Source organism: Perissodus microlepis, chromosome 11 (assembly GCF_051167445.1).
Source record: "Perissodus microlepis isolate ML-2025 ecotype Zambia chromosome 11, ASM5116744v1, whole genome shotgun sequence".
In the NCBI taxonomy this organism is placed as follows: Eukaryota; Metazoa; Chordata; class Actinopteri; order Cichliformes; family Cichlidae; genus Perissodus; species Perissodus microlepis.
In genome coordinates, this window is record NC_140471.1 from 25,738,908 (window position 1) to 25,755,232 (window position 16,325).

General features: G+C 39.2%; 1 protein-coding gene across 3 annotated transcripts in view; it reads right to left on the bottom strand.

Moving 5' to 3' along the window:
• bcam (basal cell adhesion molecule (Lutheran blood group)) overlaps positions 1-16,325 on the bottom strand; it is a 47,854-nt gene that overhangs the window by 5,179 nt on the left and 26,350 nt on the right. For all 3 annotated transcript variants that reach the window (XM_084943629.1, XM_084943628.1, XM_084943627.1), the window contains exons 2-12: positions 8,961-9,085; positions 8,547-8,754; positions 6,497-6,564; positions 6,317-6,413; positions 5,996-6,178; positions 5,327-5,451; positions 5,057-5,195; positions 4,462-4,577; positions 2,946-3,087; positions 1,462-1,589; positions 684-825 (exon numbers count right to left, since the gene is read on the bottom strand). In XM_084943629.1, coding sequence (XP_084799755.1) covers positions 684-825; positions 1,462-1,589; positions 2,946-3,087; positions 4,462-4,577; positions 5,057-5,195; positions 5,327-5,451; positions 5,996-6,178; positions 6,317-6,413; positions 6,497-6,564; positions 8,547-8,754; positions 8,961-9,085 — 1,473 coding nt within the window. The remainder of the gene's footprint in view (positions 1-683; positions 826-1,461; positions 1,590-2,945; positions 3,088-4,461; positions 4,578-5,056; positions 5,196-5,326; positions 5,452-5,995; positions 6,179-6,316; positions 6,414-6,496; positions 6,565-8,546; positions 8,755-8,960; positions 9,086-16,325) is intronic.

Here is a 16,325-nt window from a genome sequence, read left to right on the forward strand (position 1 = left end):
TAAGAAGTTACTGGCATGGCATTAAGACACACTGTGTTACCTTAGAGACTTGTAATCATGAAATTATAAAAAAAGAAATTTGTCAGTTCAGATCGTTATGTATTATTATGTATTTTACAAGTTTTTCATAACTACTTGTGTTAGATCTTAAATGTTACTCCTAGACACTTCTATAGCAATGAAGATGACATACAAATTGCACGGATCATTGCAATTTGTGGGCGTTATTCTGTGTGTTCCCTTTGTGTACACACACAATAAGACTAACCGTTTGGTCACGTACACAAAGTATATGTCATATCCACAACTGGCTAACTGTAAAAACATTTGGTTTTTTTGCCATAACTTTCATTTCAATAGTGAACAGCTTTTACAGAATTGAAGATGATATCCAGTTTTCCTCACTGCATCCATGTAAGTATATATAAGAAGAACTAATGAGCAGTGCATTCCATTTTAATTTGGTAATATGCCAATCTCCAAACACTTATTTTTTAACTACTGAATATGTGATTATGCTATGCAACTTTTTTTTTTGTTAGTAAGTTTTAAAATATAATTTGACTAAAAACAGCGAACGCTGGTTTCATCTGTTCTGCATGTCCAATGCAACTTTTTAACTGAATCACATTTTCAGGTTAATGAGGAAAACCCAGTGGAGAAAGAGAGCTTGTTACACTGACCTTGTTCGAGAGAAAGTGGGAAGACCGTGATTTCTTTTCCATGCTCATTTTCGACCTCGCAGGTCACCCCGCCATTTATGATATCAGCAGTGGTTTTCAGGGTCAAAGTGCTCACCCACTTGTTACCTTTCGCTGTTATCGACTGGAGGGGAAGATAAAAAGGAAGGAAGAGAGATAAAGGAAGAATGCCAAAGTAAATTAGTGTTGTTTGTCAAAATCCTTCTTTGCCTTTTGCCTATATGAGATTGCAGTATAATTCTTCTTTTATTATTACTATCCACTTGTCTTATGAGTCCCGCTCCTATTATTTTAAACAAACTTCTCATATGTGGTATTTCTCTCTACTTTTCACTTACAAACAAAAATCTGCTCATGAAAATTATTAGTTGTGCTCTCATTTTTAATCTTCCAAACATCCCTACTAGTTTCTGACATTATCACATTTTTCAAAAAGATGATTAACGTTTTATCTTATTTTATCAGTTTATGTAATATTTAATAATGAAGGCGTACTCCCTCTACAAGTTTCTTAAAAGCTGTTCGCTTTTCCCCCCCTTTAGTAGAGCTTTTGAAGTTTTACACAGTACTCTACCAAGAGTGATCTTAATACGTTATGAAACATAACACTTTAATCTTCTCATATTGACTCTAATGGAAACACAAATAGTAGCAGGGCTCTTTTCATTTGAAATACGCCTTACTATTATTTCCAAATGAGTTGCAATACGTTCATTTTACTGATTCCTCATTTTTCTCTCAGCTTGACTCAGATGTCTACCTGTTCTCCTCCTGAGGGCTGCCAGGTGAAGTTAGGGGTAGGCACACCGTATGCTACACACATCAGGGTCACCTTGTCTCCTTCCTTCCCCACCTTCACAGGAGCAGGAGGGTCAATCACTGGCTTTCCTGGACAGGGAATGAGAATGTCATGGGTAAACAAAGTGAACAATGCTGCATAACCTTAAACACATACAGTTATACCTCAGTTCTCCGTTCAATAAGGAAGCAACTTCTACTTCCAAGCTGCTCCCAATTCCTTCCTCTAACCAAAACAATACTCTGCACACTCTGGCACTGACCACTGTTATTATACTTTGTGTATTGGTATAGTGGTAGCAGTTCAGTGTGTAGTACATAGCAAGAGTTCATGAGTTAGTGAGCTATATCAAGCATAAAGTCAGAGTTTTCTGTCATTCTAAAGGCTCTATTTTGACCTCACTGAATCATCGTGGTAACTTTTGCTGAAGACATAATGTGGTTAGTACCAGAGTGTTCACAAATGCTTTTATTTACAGCATGCTTTACATACAATATACAATATAGATTCCCTGCTGGGGGAATGCGCTTTATATGTGTAAGCTGTTAAGTTGTACCTTACGAAGATCAACAAAGATGCCCAGTTGTAAAGTTACAGCAGTGAAAACATCTGTGTCACACTGTCACTAGAATGTAGATGTACTCAGAAAAGCCATACATGTATTTTTTGCCTACTGCTATGTTCTTTTTTACACTGTTCAATTAACAAACTTTATTTCACTTTGATCTTCTGACAGACTGGTCTCCTTTTATGAGCTGTGAGACTCTAATCGGCACATCTAATTTGGCTGTTACATTAGCAATAAACATCAGCACCAAGAGCACACTTGGCATAAAATAATTAACTTGAATTAAAATGTTTGTTTTACTGCAGTGTGCAATAAATTACAAGATTTAGCATTAATTTCTTGTCTTATGTGCGGAAGTATTGCATTTTATTGTAATATTTTTTGCATTATTTATAGATTTTTATCACCGTTTTATCGTCATTATCTGATATTGGCTCTGATTTGAGTAGGCGGCACACATGCAGATAATTTTTTTTAGGGAAAAAGAGTCATGTGACATGTGAAACACCCCGTTTCTCTGAGTGTGCAGAGAGAAGGAAACAGAGAAAGTTGATAATGACCATCTCGATACTACTCATTTTACCTGGAGTTTTTGGTTTTGTCAAGCCAAAGAGCTCAAAGAATGCCTGGCCTCGCTGAACATCCTTTATAGTTTATAAACTCTTCTTACAATAAAGTAGGAATTCCACTTTTGTTTCCAAACAGTAGGCTCTAGAATGCTTACAGTTACCTTAAAGGGTTTAGCAGTGGAGAAACATGACAGCCTATACAGCATGAGTACATTACTGTGGTTTAAATTCTTCTATTTACTCTGAGATAAAGTTTTTATAGTGTTCCTGTGAGTGTGGGTGTACTTGTTTCGTGCATGCACTTTTACCTTTGACTGTGAGGTTGACGCTAGCCTGGGACATCAGTCCTGGCACAGACGGAACAGCTCCAACACAAATATATTCTCCAGCATTTTGATAGGAAACATTTTGTATTGACAGAGTCCCGTTCTGAGACAGCACCTCAGAGCCCTGCAGAAACACAAGCACACTGAAGAAGAACTGGACTCATAATATTATGCTTCTGCTTTTTTTTTTTGTGAGTAGAACAGCGCTGTGAATATCTAATTTGATGGCACACCACTGTGATGGGAAAGCAGAAAAGGAATCTTCACACACACTGTTTGAAAGCGCAGTGATAACAAATCAAAGTCAGTCCTCCATGATGAACCTGTCTCTTGCAATTCTTCTCAACTTCTTCTCATAGGAATTCATCTTTCTAAGAACAAATACATTCTCTGCCCAGAAAACCAGCTGCCTGCAAGTTTCCATCACACCCAAGAGACACAACAATAGATACACAGGTTACAACAACAGACCTGACACTGGAGGAGCACTCTGCACATAACAAGTGGAGAAACAGGAAGACATGAAGACTAAACACACCAAAGATATATTTATGTGCAGTTTTACAGTATTAAAATGTACCCAGATCCTTGAAATAGACAATCGAGAACAAATAATCTGTAAATAAAAAAATGTTTTTAAACATATTAAAGACAGAAAAGACGCTGTGCGTGCTGTAGCTATCACTATGAATTTCTGTGTCAAGGAAGAGAAGGTTTCTTTGCTACCGTAAAACTGAAAATATCCACAACAGAGTGAAACTGCATGTAGTAGCAGTGTACTGCAGGCATAAGATTATGACCACTCAGATGTGAAGCAGATAACACTGATTATCTCTCTGTCATAGCACCGGTGGGATATATTAGGGAGCATGTGAACATTTAGCACTCCTCTGACATCAACAAGGCATTTTCAGCCAAAGGACTGCCGCTGACTGGATATTTTTGTGAGAAAATCAGTATATCACCAGTTTCTGAAACACTTGAACCACCTTCCTTCCTTGTCCAGATGCTCAGTTTAAACTTCAGAAGGTAGTCTTAACCATGTCTACCTGTCTACATGCACTAATTTAAAGGAGTGCGATTGGCTAATTGGACACTTGCATTAACTGGTGTGCCTAATACAGTGGTTGGTGCATTGAGCCAAAATAAGGAATGAATTCTTGTTGACTTGGTGAATGTTGTTACTGTATGACACTGACAAGTTTTCATTTTAAAAACTGAGAATGCTTAGAAAGAACTTATTGGAAATGTGAGGATTTTATTTATTTATTGATTTCTTTTGTCCTAATGTTGACTCTGTACCTGTATCAAGCTTCAAGTCAGCTAAACAATCAATCATAGTGCCAGGCTGGTTGGTGTTTCTGATTTTATGTGAAAAACAGAAAGAATGCACACAAATACCACAACTCTTTTAAGGGGGGGGGGGGGGGGGGGGGGGGTATGGCACACTTATTTAAAACAAAAAAGAAAGAAAAATTGAGAAAATGATGACACACACCTTTTTCCACTGAACTGTATGATTACGAGAAGCCTTGATCCTACACTGCCATGCTGCTTTGTCTCCAAGCATGACAACTTTAGATACAGCTGGTGTCACTTTTACTGGGTCAATGTCTGACAGAGAGAAAACAGAAAGCAATTAAAGATAAGATGGGGGGGAGTCGACTGAAAACTATAGACCTTCTACACATTCTGAGGTGTTAAATAAGTGCAAATTCAAATTAAACAACAGTACAAAGCTAATGCACTTATTCTGAAGTCAAGCCCATTTTGAGCCCAAGTTAAGCCTATTCCATACACTTTCGAGGTTATCACTGCTTAATGTGTGTGATAAGATCAGATTAAACAGTGTGCTTGGGATAACATTAAAGTAACAGATGAAGTGTGAAAAATTGAATTGGATATCAGCCGGCTGACTGAACTTCATTAGAGCCTATTCCATGGAAACCTTTTAATTTTATGATTTACTGATGAAAAGAAAGGCTTCCTACATGGGAAGAACCACACAAACCGGAGATGCATTGTTGTTTCTGTGTGTTAACCCTCTTTAATTCAGCAATGTGTGTGTCTTTATGTGTATTTGGCTTACTCACAGTCGACAGTGAGGTCAATCGTCTTTTCCAAGGTAAAGTCAATCTCGAAATCGAATGCTGTGCACTTGTACTGTCCAGCATCAGAGCGCTTGACAGATTTCAGTATGAGAAGACCATCTTTACCTTGGACCTCTTCTCCCTGAATATTAAAAAACAGGAATTACGAGTAAAAAACAAGCAAGAGAGTGACAGAGATTGCAGTAGAGAAACAAATTTGCAACTAAATGTTGCCTTTTCTTTATCAAATGTGTGCATGAAATGATCTCATACATTTTTAGTGAACTCAAATGGAGGCTGGGGGTTCCCATCAGTCTCACATTTCATGGTTACAGTATCACCCTCTTTGACTGGTTGACTTGTGTTAAACAGGGAAAAGTAGATTTTGTCAGAAGGATCTAGACAGAGAAGAACAGACATGGAACAGATGAAAATTCCTTCAGTGGTTACATTTCACTGTTACACTATACATCATCAATCACAAATGAGTAATGCATTCCAGAAGAAATGCTTTCCCAGTGCCTCCTCCTGAGCCAACTGAGTCTTTTTCCTAAATGGGGTTTTTATCATATAATTCTCATCACCTTGATGTAGGTATAAGGACAGAAGTGAATATTTCTATATCTTTCTAACAGGGCATGTGGTGGATCGATTGATGCACAATAAAGATATATACAGAATCGAACATAATTAAATAAGAAATTGCAGAAACAATGTACTATTGACCTTCCTACACAAGAAGAATTATGAATTAATTTGTGTGTGAAGCAAATAAAAATGTATATGTGGTTAAAATAACTGATTTAAAATGTTCTTGCTAACTGGAATGAATTAATATGTCACTAAAGTTCATAAACCAAATGCAATTCCTCCCAACTACAAGAGGGAAGGGAAAGACCTCTGACTGGATACCCTCCCAAACGGCCTGCGCCCACCACTCACAGTTTAGGTTGATCTTGATGCGGTTAGAATTCATCGTTTCGATCTTGTTCCCTGGCATGCTGTACTCTACAGTACAGTAAAACTCAGAATCCTTGTCCTCTTTCCTGGGCTGCATGTACAGGCTGCTCGTTACAGTGATGAGACCTGAAGTCTCCTTCACCTGTTTGGCAACCATGTATGTTTCTGACGGACAGGAAGGAAGGAAAAAGGGAAAACAGTTCTAAAATTAAAGGAATGCAGCAGATCAGGTTACAAATGAACGCAAACGGTGAAGATATATACATATCTATATATATATCTATTTAAATAAAGAACACATACTCTCTTGTTTGTCTTTGACCTCAGGAAGGGGTTTGGCATCTCTGAACCAGACAATTCTTGGAAGAGGAAACCCATTCTTCGTTTCACAGGTGCCGACCTGAAAAAACGACAATGGAAAAACTATAAGAGAATATGTATTTTTGGTCAGAATCGATAAATGCGCAATCAACGCATACAGACCTCTGAGCTAGAAGGAGTTCCTGCAGTAATGGCCTGAGATGTTGTCAGTTTTGGGTGTTCGGGCGCAGCTGAGACAGAAAAAAGGACAACACAAGTTACAATTACAACATTATGATTCCCTTAATGAAAACCATTTTACAAACAGTATGTGCACATAAACGCTCAACTTCCATATTTGTAGTCCATCTCTCCTGACTTTCTGTAATTAAATTACACAGCAAATAGCCTTCTTTACATGATTTCATTTTGGCCTTCTTTGTGTTGGTTGAAGCGGGGTCAAATCACACATAAACACACACACATATACAGTAGGTTATGCCACACTATTTTGTCTGAGATAATATCGATATAAAATTTTCCATTATATAATGTAAGCGGAGATATATGCGGGGGCAAGTTTGGGCATGTCTAAGAGCAAGAGCTGTGTGTCAGCCTCCAGTGACGATGTAGTAGCTGAAAAGGGAGCTGCTTTAACAGACTCCTGTGACGCATGATCCCTTGCAAAATACAAGAAAACTGTTCCCTCTGAAGGAGTGAACTACAAACACACACTGTCACATACAAGTAACTGAGTTACTTCAGTTAAATAAAGTAAATAAAGTAAGAAGGCATTGTTTTATAGTTTTACTTAAAAATAAAAAAGACTATCTCTGTTACTTCTATGCTTACATTCGACTCCTGCTCCGTCACTACTCTTGCAATATAACGCTGCTGCTAATGGTTCTTGTTTTAGTACATTCACACTACAAATTAAGCAGTTTGTGGCTAACACTTGCTGATGTAAGCGTCAAACATCAACCAAACATCAACCAAACATCAACCAAATGTTGATGTTGGACACACACTGGTGCACACACGCAACCACAGGTGTGAGTATTCACTTACGTCAAGGTCAGCTTATCACTGCTTGCAACTGTTATCCACTTATATTAATAAACAGTAGATTTCTTTCTGTGTCTAAGTCATTACTCAGTATTTTTAAACTCTGGTCATTCCCACATGCCAGATGCGCAGAAAATAATTTAGATCCACATTGATGACTTGATTCATTGTGTGGGAGCAACTCTGCCAATAAAAAATGTTTAGCTTGTAAGTTTCCTGAGAGAAAGACCCCAGGCTATTGCAGCTTAACCCACTGGAGACCTCATAACTCAGTCCCATTAAGTTAAGCCAGGGCAGCCACACTATAACTCAACTCCAATGAGTCAAATGGTCAAATGGGAACAAAGAATAATTGCTATTCTATAAGACAGCCTGTTTTCTTAGTACTGTGGGCCTTAAGTACACCTCAAAGTCCTTTGTCAAATAACACTCTATTGAGGTATTGTTGAACACTGGTGTTCTCACAATTAATAGCTTATTTTATGAGATTTTTTTTTAACTTTGGTGCCTCTGAGTGCATAAATGTTAATGGATAACCTGAAAGCTTCAAGCGGACTGATCACTAAACAAAAGGCTATTCTGTCACTCTCACAATGCATATTCTCCCCTTTTCTCCCTTTAATCCAGATACCAGTGAATCCTACTCATTTTGGTGCTTTGGAGGGGCAAAGACAGAGTAGTCTGCACCATGATTAGCTGGCGGCATGTTAGTGATAAATCTGGACTCTTAAAAAGGAGAGATATATTAGAAATGACACGTGTGATTGAACTATTCATCAGTAGTGTCAAGAGTGATTAGGTTGTGGTTAATTGAACTCTGGAGATCTTATCAAAAGGAAATGGTAATCTCAAGTATTGGAGAAAGCTCCAAAGAACTACATGCAGTGAAAGAAATAAGATATTCTTCAAGGACAATTTTGGTAAATTATACTACATGATAAAACTTTTCTAAAGATATATAGAATGGGTGTAATGTAAATATTTACAAATTCAAATCAGCTACATGCATGAGATACAATTAAGCTACCTCGTAATCAAAGTCTGCATTAATGCAGATCTCATATATTAAAGTCATAAACATTAGTGGCAATGACAATTAAATGAAAACTTAACTTCGGGGAGTAACCTTGAGGTCAAATAAAGGGCTAAAGGGCACTGGCAAACTTACAAAAGACCTTCAGAGAAGTGGTACCATCTGGAGACCCAGCGGGGTCAGTGACTTGACAGGTGAAGTTTAGCTCATCAGAGGGTTTAACAGAGGAAATGGTCAAAGTGAAGTCTTCTCCAATCTTGATCCGATCTGTCAGAGGGGTGCCAGGGTCAACCTTTTTCTCCTTACCCTGGCAGAAAGCTATACGTGTTCTAGTTCCCAAATCCTGAATGGATGGTTCCAAGGAAGAACATAAAATAGAAGTCAGATGAAACAAGAACAAGAAAATTGTATTTTTTCACAGAGCATTACTTTTAAACTTTGGGTGCAAAATAGCTCTAATGTCACTTTTTTTTTTTCTTTTTGTTTTGTTTTTTGCTATTTAGAAATGTTAAAACTGTGGAAGAAAATGAACATCTAGAAATTACTTACAATGTACCATTCAACAATTGTGCCAGTTGTTAATGGGGTGACTGTGCAGGGCAGTGAGGCATTCTCTCCCTTTAACACCTCCACTTTAGGCTTCACAACCACATTCACGTTTCCACTGCTTACGACTGAAAAGAACACACAAAAAAGAAAAAAGAACAAGGATCACTGCAAAATGCAACATGCAGCAGAATTTTACAAAATATATGGAAAGAAACAATGTGATATTACGGCAATAATATTGTTGTATGATTGAAGAAAAAATCGCTTTTTTGCATATAAATATTTCTTGTAATTTCTGCTGCCCTCTTGGTGAGGTCTGGTAATCCTCAAATACATATCAGTTATAGTAATTATTTATCCCTGGGACTGCTACAGTACTGCACAGCAGTCATCTCAAAGATAGGCAACTATAAAACCACTATATGTTATTAGATTGAAGGCTTCTGTGTTTGTTTAAAACCCTCAGGGCTTCTGATTGTTCAAATTCTGTGTTATAAGAAACAGGCTCAGACGTGTAATGTCCGTGAGGGACACAGCACTAGAACAGACCTTTTCATGAAGCACCTTGGGCTTTTTGCACTCGTCAGCACTCACATAAACATCAGCAACAAAAAGCTGTAGTCTATGATTACCACATGCCTAGTGGAAACACATAATGTACAATTCAATCATGCATTGATCCCCCTCTGCAGACAATATTATAAAGAGTTACACATAGTTGAATCCCTTCAGAGATGACAACTGACACCAAGAATTACACAATCTACAGCAAAATATTATTATCTTAAGCGTATACGCTATGTAAAACTGACATTAAAAGAAGTATTTAACTGATATCTCTTAACCACTTCCAACGTGTAAGAGACAAGCTTTAGGTGTATATCTCAACATCATTAAATCCGGACTACAGTAGCTAATGAATGCAGGGCTTGCAAGCTACAAGTATCAGTCCTCCCATATAGGTGTATCAGCAGGAGTGAAAGCTGTTAAGGGACCAAGGGGGAAGCTATAAATCCCTGGTGACTGGCACTGTCAGTGTTCTACATTCAGTAGAGACATTAGGATACACACAGTGTCCCAGATTTTCATGCGAGAATATGCAGCTGGGAACAGAAGGACCCTGACTGGCTCCTGTGGGGATAAGGAATAGTACAGCTCTTTAAACTCTCTTCACATCCAGCTATGGACAAACAATGTGACAACTAGAACACATTCCTGAGAGGAGAGGCTAGAAAAAAGCACGGATATTAATGGAGAGCTGGAAAGGAAAGGAAACGAAAGGAAAGGAAAGAACGAGAAAGGAAAGGAAAGGAAAGGAGCTCAATTTCTGCTAATGAAGTCAGTGCAGCAAATACTTTATTATAAATCATATAGCGGTAGTCATACACATGCCAACAGACTGCTGTGATTGTGAAGCTTTAATGCATTGAAACAAATGACAATGTCACTTGGGTGACACTCGGTGATTCATATCATATAAAAAATATTTTGCCAAGAATAGTTATACGGATGACATTCCAAAAATCTAAATGTCTAGACTTTATCTGTTTAGCTACACTTCCTAAGAAACATTCCCATTTTTTTCTCACAGTACTGATGCTACAGATCTAGAGTCAAATTAATATTAAAATTGGAGGAATACATATGGCTAGTGAACAACCAACCCCAATATTTTTTATGATATCATAAATTAATTATTGCATCCATTTCTGGACCAAAAAATCTACAGCTGAATAATTCATTTGTTGTGAGAAAGCACCAAGAGTGCAGAGTATGGACTGCTGGGGGATCAGAGCTGTTTGACAGCCTAGTTTTAATAACAGCATGGAGAAATGCAGATGGAGAAGATGAAAGAGTGTTTGCTCAAAATGTCTGAAGAGAGATGAGAGCAGCTGAGCGATGGTCACCTTGTTAGGAGTCTACTGTGAGGAGAGAGGGGAAAGGATGCAAGGAAAGACGGAGAGCACATATAGATAAAGATAGTGGAGTAAGTACTCAGACACAGAGTGTTTGCTCTTTGTTTTGCATGTCTGTTAGTGGGACACATTCCACTGGGGTCAAATACCGTGATTCACCACATGGGTCAAAGGTCAGTTAAGTGCTGACATTTTGATGAAATGACTCACTTCCTCTGCATTTCCTCTTTCACTTGCCTTAGATCTATTTTTATCCCCATGCTTGTTTTCATGTATATTTATCCTTTTTTCCCTCTACAGTCCCATACAGCATCCCTCTCTCTCACTAAATATTTTGGTTGGTCAACTCAGCAGCTCTCAAATGAACCAACATTAGTTTTACAAACCAAGTCTCATGTTCTGAGCTTGTAAGAGGGATGTGGCCCAGAGAAATCCACTGTTTCTGCGCCAACACAAACAGCGAGGCAGACTAGCAAATGTACGAGAATGCGTGAGTAAATGAAGTGCAGCACTTTCAGACAGCACTCAGGATTTAAGAGTCCCGTCGAGTGGCGCATGGGAAAAACACACACTCAAACACACCACATTAAATCAAGTGACTTTCTGGCAGATCCACAGAGAGCCCAGGTCTTTAGCTGGTTGGACGATTTGGTTGGCTAATATCCACGTTAGTCTCATGGCTCAAAGGATGGTAACACTCATTGGCCTGGCCACCACTTTGGCGCAGATTGCAGTATCCCCACAAATGTTTAAGTAAATTGTGATGTGGTGTGACCTGGTGTAAGGCAGCCTGTCCCTGTTGTCCAGCTTGGACTGACTAACTGCAACTAACTGCCATCTAATTTATAAATGCAGACTTGCCAACACTCTGCAAACAAGCTGAGTCCGTTTGTGTCAGCGAGCACAACTCATGTGTGACGTGCGTTCTCACAACAAGAGACTCAACTCAACTGTTTGCCATTTGGTTGTATTCTGGTTATAATGACAACTAACTGTCATCTTAGCAGTTATAGACTTAGTCCCAGTCTCTAATGTAACCATTTTAAAGGCAGAGAAACTGCAAGTTTATTGCCCACAGTTTCAATAATTTTGGTTGTGTCATGGTCTCAAACTGCTGTTTTCCTTAATGTGATTGTAGCATTACTGTGGACAATTTTATAGCACTATCATAAATTTGCTAGGCACAATGAAATAACCACTACTGAAGTCTTACTTCAAGAACTGTTAAAAGCCCTGTTTGTTTATTTTATGCGACTATAATAGTCAGCTGCTATCTGTCAAAACAGCCTGTGTAAAAGCGTTAGCATAAAGCCCAGAACAAAAAAGTCCAGTCAGGATGACTGGAAGAGAAGAAGGAATATTATAGCTTAAAAGAGCTCATCTGTACCCTGCCCCTCTCCCTATGCCAACCTCTTTCTTTGCCTCCAACTATTTGTCACTTTACTCTCGGTCATGCTCTCTTTCAAATGCATCCTTTGGTGTCATTCACAGTATGTTTGAGTCCAGAGGGAGGTCTCCTGCTCTGTGTTTTACACATGAGGCAGCTGGACAGACAGAGATAGGCAATTAAAGCATAATTAGAGAGTCCTCTGTCCAATCTGAGCCTAGAGCAGCATCTGTGTGCGCGCAAGAGTGTTTGTGTTTTTAGAAACATAGGCAGTTGGCTGTCACTGTATGTGTGAGTGAGTGTGAGAGAGAGAAAGAGAGTGGTGGGGGCTGTCTGAGGGAGTACTAGCTGCATGGGGGTCTCGTTAACTGATGCGGGCTAGATAATCGGATTTAGCCAAAGAGAAGGAAAGTGTGTGTGTGAGGTGGTGTGCGATGGGGTGCATGACCGGACAGAAAGACAGATGGGAACAAGACGGTCAGACTGTGACCTGTACACACACTCTCACATGCACACACACACACACACACACACACACACACACACACACACACACACACACACACACACAGTTACTCTTACAGTATATCTATAATGCATGTGATATGTATGAGCAACTGAACCGCCCCAAAAGCTACAGTTGAGCACATTGTGTGTAGAAAAAAAAAATCAAGTCTGCAGTCAAAGTATCATGGCGGAGTGCAGCATATCCAGAGAGTCCCACATCTACTGAAAAGTTAATGTGAAACCATCTTTTATATGCTATGTGTCTGCCTCGTTTTGCCCTTTTCGTCAACTTGTTTTTCTGCCTACTTCTTGCCTATACTCTTGTTATTAACACACTGGCACACACACAAACACACACAAGCGGGTGCCCCTCATTATGAAAAGAACCAGCTGGATCCTCTTTCTCCTGTCCTCGTTTTCTCTGTTGTTTTTGCTTCACCTACTGCCGCATTCTGGACATCAAACCAGGAGCCTCTTTCTTTCTTCGACTCTCCTCTGCTTATCCCTCATTCTCAAAGAGCATTCTTTAATACCCAATGCACAATCTTGCCTATGTGTCTTTTCTGTGCATGATAGCAAAAAGAATAGAAGAAAGAAAATAATGACAGGAGAAGAAAGGGAGAGTGGAGAAAAAGAAAGTGGAAGAAGAGACAGTATATGCTCAAAACTAGCCTAATCTACAGGGGAATCACTGGAATTTACTAACTAGCCTTACTATTTGATGACACTATACCCCTGTTGTTACTAATAGCACCTGCTTGCCTACCTTCCTACTTGGGTAAGGACTGATGGATGATGCCAGTATTACATTTCAGTTAACATGTGTCAGAGACATTAACTCTGGTGCCAACACTGTGATAAAATGTGCAGGAAGATCATCAGGAATCAAGTATAAAGTTAGAACAGGGGAAAAAAAAGGTGTGTGTGTTTGTGAAAATGTGTGTGGTCCAAAACATCCTTGGCCTCTAACAGGATTAGTGTGTTTGACTGTTGGCAAAGCAAACAGCATGCAGCAGGAGACACTGCTATCAATGTCATAAGAACAGAGTCACCTACAGCACAAGGTTACTAAAAAAAACCCACATCTATAATTCTTCACTTTCCACTGACCAGCAGCTTTTACAATAGAAAGCAATATTTCTCCATCTCTTTACTCTTTTCTTCTATTTTTTGTACAAACTGCAGCTGCTTCTCTCCTTGTTCATATTCATGTACATAGAATGTACAGTACTGTAGCTACCAAGGAGACATGCATTTTTCATTATCTAAGCTGTAGGCTACACAGTGGCTTGTGTTGTTGGGTCTTTGTGTATTTAGAGACTACTAATGTTCAACTGAACCTTCACTCAAGAGTCTCATTTTCTATCACAAAGCGAAATAAGGAATGAAAGAAAAAAAATTACAACATAAGACTGCACTTCTTTGTATCAGTGATGGAAATTAATTGTATTAAAAGAGGTAAAAAAAAAATTGCTGCCAACACATAGTAGAAATGGACACTATCACCAGAAATACTGTGTGAGCAGCACGCAGGCCAGAGTGTGTGGCAGCGGGTCATGGCAGGGTTCCCTCAGCTCAGTGATACTGATATTGGCTGTTAATGTTGCAGACTGGATCGTACTCAAATCGTGTGTTTACAGGGCCCTTCATGTTCGCTCACTTCTCACATTCATCTGCTACCAGGGAACAGTCGGCCCTGCTCTGGAAATTCACTTTGTTCGGTGAGTTTCATTTTGGCGGACAAATTCAATCCATGTCAGAAATTTACCCATGAGGGCCAGATATACAAAAGCTAAAGTGAATACGAAGAGTTTAAATGTATTGTGACATGGGTACACAATATATATGTGTGTGGTAAGTGTTGGTGTGCGTGTGTCTGTTAGGGGTCTGGCTGGGTCACGCTGCCAGAGTCGGGGTGGGTCCTTGTATGGCCTGGAGTTGTCAACGCCTGACTGATGAGAGAAGAACAGGTGCAGCACGGGAGCGGCAGCTGCTGCAAAACACACACAGCAGACACATATCCCACACAGACGTCCCACACACCAACCATAAATGCCCCATAGAGAGGGCAGGGAGAGAAAGGGGAAGTCTGCCAATCAAAAAAAAAGAAAAAAGCAACCCAAGGTTTGTGGAAGTAAAACTTTTAGCTACCAAGGTGATGAAAAATAGAAACTATTTTTTGTCAAACAGACAGAAACACAGCACAGACTCTCAGTCTGTCTCCTTGGTAACTGCTACTAATAAGTGTATCTATACTAGATCTGACTGAGTGCTGCAATGTATGTGGGATTCCTGTTAAGTGTTGACCTTTGAGAAAGACTTTCAGATATGAATCTGATGGTGATTAGATTCCCACTGTGGTTTACTTTATTAATGAGGGAGAAGAAAAGAATGAATACAATAGAGTGAAGAAAAAATGTGAAGTCAGAGTCAATACTGGGGTCAAAGGACAGTTATTATGTGAGCGATATGGCCATAAATGTTGCTGGTGTTTTTTTTTCTTCTCTCCAAGTGCTTTACATCCTATAACGCTAAAAAGTAAACATGTCTTGTTACTTTCCCTGCTCTCACCACAATATATGTAAATCAGTTTGGCAAAACATCTCATACTCTGATGTACTAACACAGATATTTTGCAGTGCATGCAGAGCAAGTGGCTCTTTTTGTGCTACTTGTGTTCGCCACTGTGTTGATACATACCACGAGAAAGACGTTTCCCCAAGTGGGAATGAAAGCATTTCAAGTGTCTTAACAGAAGATTCATGAGAGTCCCAGAAGAACTTGATGTTCTAAACAAATTCCTTTATGCCTGATTAATTTGCAACTGCAATTTGTAACTGTGCTTCGAAATTAAAATAGATGGTCTGTTAGTGAATATGCACCAAAGAATTGATAGAAATTCTTCAGCAGCTCCTAATAAAAAAGGAAAAAGAAAGAAAGAAAACACAAAAAGCCAGGGATTGACTGTAATGAACTTCACAAGAATTCCCAGGCAAAAAACTCTTCTTTGAGGATTGTTTTAAGCCAATGTTACACAGACAGCAGCACTCAAGTACCAATTACAGCAACCAGAGATTTACCTTCAATCTTGTAAATCTCATCTCACCGTTCACAACCCAGTTTAAAGCCTCCTTAGTCATAACTCTGGGTCGATAGCAGAGGTCTATTGTACCTCGAAGATGATATCTGATCTAATTGGTGTCAAATACAATAATATGTTTAGTGCTCATATTTCATTGCTTGGTGCATCTGGGTGCTCGTGTTTTTTATCGATTGTTGTATCTGTACGGGGTTTTCAAGTGGGTCTTGATTAAAAGGAAGATAGATGGATCCAGGATATTCAGATGCCACATATTAACATCCGGACATGTGGGATAGGAAGATGCCTTGCTGTCTTCCTGTCTGGGCTTGTACTGATGTACCACCTAAGAAGAAGTACAATTCACACCTGGGACCCTGCAGCAAAACATAACCCCCACACCCTCCCACACCCCAAGCACACACACACACACACACACACACACACACACATTCAGGTTGCTACAACTTTTTTAT